The 6,305-nt window shown below is 35.4% G+C and overlaps 1 protein-coding gene across 2 annotated transcripts in view; it reads left to right on the top strand.

The window, feature by feature from the left end:
* Positions 1 to 5,485, top strand: part of LOC137616514 (snaclec crotocetin-like) — a 6,354-nt gene extending 869 nt beyond the window's left edge. Inside the window, exons 2-5 of one of the 2 annotated variants that reach the window (XM_068346341.1) lie at positions 296 to 322; positions 1,121 to 1,285; positions 3,996 to 4,172; positions 4,462 to 5,485. In XM_068346341.1, coding sequence (XP_068202442.1) covers positions 296 to 322; positions 1,121 to 1,285; positions 3,996 to 4,172; positions 4,462 to 4,763 — 671 coding nt within the window. In that variant the 3' untranslated portion in view covers positions 4,764 to 5,485. The remainder of the gene's footprint in view (positions 1 to 295; positions 323 to 1,120; positions 1,286 to 3,995; positions 4,173 to 4,461) is intronic. The other variant, XM_068346342.1, reaches the window with a different exon arrangement.
* Positions 5,486 to 6,305: the final 820 nt, after the last annotated feature.

Here is a 6,305-nt window from a genome sequence, read left to right as displayed (position 1 = left end):
TATATATATATATATATATATATATATATATATATAAATCAACACTATTTCCTGCTCAAATAAAAATAAATTTTAACCTCTTACTAGGGATGAACCCTAGTCTCTTCAAACGAAAGGCAAGGTCGTTATCAATAAGCCCAACAATATTTTTAGAGCCTCTGATGGCATGATCGATAGCGAATTTGCCTTTCATTTGAAGAGACTAGGGTTCGATCCCAGTATGATATAGAAATATATATCCCCTATTTTTCACAATAAGATCATTAAAACGGGAATATACCTCTTTCAATTTCAGGTTTACTTGCAGCATTGGCAGAAACGGGTGAGTGTCCAGGTTAACCTATTCAAAAATTCTCTCTCTCTCTCTCTCTCTCTATCTCTCTCTCTCTCTCTCTCTCTCTCTCTCTCTCTCTCTCTCTCTCTCTCTCTCTCTCTCTCTCTCTTTACGATGTATGAAGGAATCGTTTAGCCAACGCTCCTTTATGGAAGTGATGCATGGATGAATGATTCAAATAAAAGGGAAGAGACTGAAACTCTGGAGATGTAATGAAAGTATAAGAAGGAATCCAAGGAGAAGTGTGAATAGGTTCCTTGATAAAATATTAGCAAAATTTAAGAAATAGAGAAGTTTCTTTGGAGTGGGTTTAGTCACGTAAAAACAATGGAGGCGAGAGGATGTTGGTTAGAGTGTATAATGAGAAGTGTTGGATGGGAGTAGAGAAAGTGATGTTAAATAGATTAAATGGAAAAATACTAGAAAGGAACGATCATAACAACCAGGAATCGAAAATTGAAAACGACGTAAAAAGTGTAACATGTGTGTGTGTGCTTGCGTGTGTGTGTGTGCTAGTGTGTGTGTGTTGACGTGCCGCTGATAGGCCCTATATGGAGCTGAATCAGTGGCTAACATTTTAAAGTTCTTTTGCTTTTGCGGGTTTTCAATAATTCAACACCTTGTCTTCATATGGCTATGGTCTGTATGCAGACATTGCAAAGGATATACTATATAAAGTATGTCCATTTACTCTGTTTATGTATACGAGACTAACCCAAACTAAAACTTGGTACATTTGCACCCAACCATTCTTATAGCAACATTTAACGTTCTTTTCTTCTACAGCGACTACTGACACTATTCGGGGTCCCTTTACTAGAGGTAGTGAGACACCCAGTTATTCAGACGCCACAACTGAATATGCAGATACTACTAGCACTAGCGATAGCAGCGATAGCACTAGCGATACCAGCACTAGCACTGGCGCTAGCAGTTCAATAGCTCCAGCTGGTAAATTTTCCTCTATTCCTTCAATTATTCCTGAGATGATTACATCACTTGAATGGCCGCTTAAAAAATGGGTCTGCTTCAATGTTTGTTCTTGTACTGTACTATATTTTCTTACTTCTGAGGGGGGTGGGGGTGGGGCTCGTCTATGATTGAAACAAATATTTGTTTCATTTTGTTCAAGCTTGAAGCTTGTGAAGTTGAAGAATGGTGTTCTGACCAACGTTTCTGATGTATTAAAACTGTTTTTCAAGGTATAGTTAAACCATTTCAGGAACAAGGCTACTCTGTCAATATAGGCAAATGACTTTCCCATTAAATACTTTACCATTGCATGGCTGTGTATGTTTTTGTTCGTGTTAACACATTTTCGTGGATCGTCTGTACTTGATTCTATACATATGCATTTTTTTTTTGGGGGGGGGGGGCATGCATTGGGGCCTTATAAGATTCTTGTGAATGCAATGGGCCATCTGTTGTGACAAAATGTGAAGCTTTGCACAAACGATCTTTATCAAAAGGCAATCAGTATATACTTCCCTTCTGTACTTTGAGTTTTTCTGGTATAAAGATTAAGATGGGCAAAGGTTCTAAGATTATGTCCAGTCCCATGAAATTCAAAAAAAAAAAAAAAAAAAAATATACCCTCTCGGTTACTGTGAGAAGAGCCTTCCAATGGATGAGAATCATACCCAACACAAGTTTGGTTATATAAGCCACACATAAATCTGGAGGGAATGCTGAGAGCAGAAGAGGATACTATTAAAATCATAACATCTTAGATAAAGGTTTACCAAGATTGCAATTTACCACCCATGCTACTAAGTGATATGATGGAAGTTAGCCGCAAAATTCTCAAAAATATTTCGTAACTTCAGCAGTATGACACAAAGTGAAAGATAGTAAAAGGGTCTTCGCAGTCTTCAAAACAACAACGTTTCTTCTGTTACTAAGATGAGATATCTAAACCAAGATCTATAGACTTACACAAGATTAAGAGATATTAAAAATAAACTACCCAGGACAGTTTAAACGAAAGGAAATAAGAAAATATAGTAAAGGAACAATTTGTGAAGAAGAAAATAGAAGAGTAGAGAACAAATCCATGAAAAATACCACTAGAGTGAATGAAAAAGACAAAGGTATCACCCTTAACTACAACAGAAAAAAACTGATCTGATAATAAATATGAAATTAGTTTATGTAGAAGGAGGATTAAGGCTATAACTGCCGGTCTTTAAAAATACTTTATCAAGCACTCCAAAACACCAAGAGCTATGACCTAATATCCATTAATATTTTCTTAGATGACCAGATATGGGCTAGGTAGGATAGAATATAACTAGATGGCATCTAAGTTTCCAATTATTTTAGAATATAAGCATTGAGAAAATAGGACAACAGTTGGGAGATGATAGGAGATAGAACAAGACTGTAGTTCAGAGGTTTAGTGACAGCCTCAGGGGACACTGAATTGTACAAGTTCATACCAAGAGAAAACAAAGAGTCAAATAGGAATGAACCTTTCAGAGTAAGAAAAAACTATAGTACCACTTAGTTACAAAACAGGAGGAAAGCCAAGTTTTCAGAAGTTCTTGAAGACAGTTTTAGCTAAATAGTAGAGGTAAAAGTTAAGGAAATAGGATCAGCCTTTTATAATTTCTCTTTATTAACATGTTTCTATTTCAACTTATTAATTTTGTCACCAATGAAGGTTACAACAATGGGTTTTCCAGGTGAGCTTTTTCTGACCTTTTCCTAACAGAAATAGCCATCCTCCATAGAATAAACACGTTAAACCCTAGGGTTGAATGGATATATGCCTCCAGACAATTTACCAGTATCACTAACACTGGCTATTGCAAAACTTTGGCAAATTGAGTTCAGCCAAGGTATCATATGTGAATGAAGTAATCAAAGTAATAAAAAAATAGGGGTATAGACGACATTACCACAGCACTGGTTAGAATAGTCTAACAGGAGATGCAGCATAACTCAAAATTAAAAAAAAGGGCAGAAAATTTCAAGAGTATTGGTAGGTTGATCATGTTGGTCAGGTATTCTTGCAAGATACTTCAGTGTCTGTTCCAGATCACTAAAATTTGAGAGGGTGAGGGATTTTCACCAAAAGTATTAGTCCTAAAGGAATCAAGTAACGCACTGAAGAGCACACCAAGACAGATCTTATCATCTGGGAAAACAGAATATTTCTCATATTTACTGACCCTTATGGTTTACTTTTGACCTAGGAAGCATTAATATAACAGCTTCTACACAATAGGTCATGAAGCCTTTTACCATGTACATCTTAAAGGCTAATTTGCTACCTAAGAGTGCTTAGAATTTGCTTTCTTGCCAGGTAAAATATTGAACCCACCCTAGCTTGATATAAAGAATGATCTGTTTCCACAATGGCGTGATGTTCACCACTTCATTCTTCTGAATTTGGTTTAGAATATTATTCAGAAGAAATTACGGGCTTCTTCAGCACTAGATATATCTTTGCTAGACTGCATATTTTCATTTCAATATAAATGTCTCTCCGCTATTCTGCGAGATTTGAAATAAAGTTTACCGCACATGTTGCCTCAACTTAAAAAGCCAAACTAATCACCATCAATATCCCTTAGCTGTTCATTCTAATCTGCTTTGAATAGTAAACCTTTACAGCCCACAGTGACCTAAAATATCCCCCCCCCACCTTTTTTTCCAGCATGTTACCTGCCTTTCGAGGAAATAGGAGGGCGCTGTCTGTATGTGGATCCCCTGGAAACAGGCAGTTGGTATGATATGCGACTCTTTTGCTCAAGATTGGGAGAGGGCGCTCATCTCGTCTTCCTGAATGATGCCAATATCTTGAGAGACGTTATCGATTACATCAAGAAATTAGGTAGCAATAATCCTTTTGGCCACTCTTTAAACGACATATGAAATAACAAATACAGATGTGCTTAATAACACTTATGAAACACACTTAAAATTACTAATATGACAATGTTTGTTGATGAGGTTGTTTATGAAAATCAAGAAATAATTAATGTCAGGAGAATTACTAGTCATGTCACTACCAATTGCAAAAAATTATTTATTTTTAACATCAAAGAAAGAGAAATCCTTATAATATTGAAGAACATTGGGGAAAATCAAAAGAATTACTTATCCCTTTGATCTCTCTCCAGGTCTAGACCACAGCCACTATTGGGTGGGAGCGAGTGATGAGGACCACGAAGGATTATGGCAATGGTATGATGGAACCATCGTTCACATGGGGGCCCCGTATTGGAAATATGACTGTATCACTGATAACTCTACCCCGTCAGCATTCCCGCTACGACCACAGGTTGATCCCGTCAGGAACTGTGCTGGTCTGGATAGTAACTATCATTTCCTCATGGCTGATTTCCCATGCCAAGGAGACGGAGGTTTGGTGCCATTTTCTCCAATCTGTGAGGGAGAAATGAGGGCTAGCGAGTCATTTTAATAGTCGCTGAGGCTTCTCCTCTACTTAAGGGAATCTTTGAAGATATCCTATTTTAGAGAACCTCTGGCGATTCTCCTCTGGTTACAGGGATCTTTGAAGATTCTCTTCTGGTTTTGGAAATCTCTGGAAATTATGTTTTACCCGCTGGAGTCTTTGGAAATACTTCCACTTTTGGGAATCAGATACCCTTCTACTTTTAGGATCTTTAGAGATTCTCTTCAACTTACTTCTCTTTTCAGGAATCTCTATAGATTTTCTGTCTTTCATGAATCAGGTATTTTCTTATGCTTTCGAGAATCTATTCGGCTTCCAAGACTCTCAAGGATACCATTCCTCTTCCAGTTGTATGTGGATGTTCTCATGTTTCTTAGAATCTATGGAGTCTCTTCTGCTTCATAAAACCTCTGGGATTTTTTTTTTTTTGTTCAGAAATATCTGGGTTTCCCATCTTCAGGAATCCTTTAAGATGCTCAGTCATTTCTGAAGTTCCTCTCCTCAGTATGATACCTTCAAATCTGTCTGATGTTTTTTTTCCTTCCTCTTCTTCTCCTTTTAAATTCTGGAAGCTATAGATTGGTGTTCCATTTGTCAGAAATCTTATAAAAAAAATACTTATAATCAACATTCGTGTGAATCAATGTCAGTTTTAAATCCGTGTCACTAACTGTGAACTAATCCTGTAAATGAAATTATTATGTCGAAGAAATAAAACTTTTCTTAAACATGAATTAATCAATGACCCCAATCCTCCACAATAAATTCAATATATGTTGCTAAAAGATATAGTATTAAGTCATGATGAGTATACCAGAGAGTGAAAAAAAATCTTCACAAAAAAATTACACATATTTTTTGTGTCAAGTATCTTGTTTTAATCTTTATTACCACATGCTTTATGAGACACGCCCACACACAATATATATATATATATATATATATATATATATATATATATATATATATACACGTGTATATATACATATACATATATATATATATATATATATGTGTGTGTATATTTGTATATATATGTATATATATACATATGTATATATATAAATAAAAAAATAAATATATATATATATATATATATACATATATATATATGTATATATATATATATATATATATATATATATATATATATATATATATACTGTATATGTAAAGTATTTCAGAAAAAAATTCTTCGTTTAAAAACGATAGTGTTCGCTTACTCATCGCACTACAGATAGTGGCCTTAAGAATAGTGGGAAATTTTACACTTGTTAGTCTTCTGTGAGACTGTATTATCATGTAATACTTGAATGCATAGTTATGAGAAAGGTTACCCGATGTTGTTCATGTTTGCGTGTAGATTACACAGGTTATTCATTTTAGTAAATAAATGGTATGGTTCGCTGTGCTATTACGTCATTACGAAATTGTCTACAGAAGTTGCTCTTGTGAGCCAGTTAAAAAAGCAATTAATCAGTAAATCAGAGAAATAAAGGAGTCTTTACCTACATACCTACCAGGGGAGCCTAGGACGCCCCCCCCCCC

The sequence above is a fragment of the Palaemon carinicauda genome, chromosome 22 (genome assembly GCF_036898095.1).
Source record: "Palaemon carinicauda isolate YSFRI2023 chromosome 22, ASM3689809v2, whole genome shotgun sequence".
Lineage (NCBI taxonomy): Eukaryota > Metazoa > Arthropoda > Malacostraca > Decapoda > Palaemonidae > Palaemon > Palaemon carinicauda.
The sequence above is the reverse complement of the archived record's forward strand: the minus strand, read 5'-3'. Positions and strand labels throughout refer to the sequence as shown.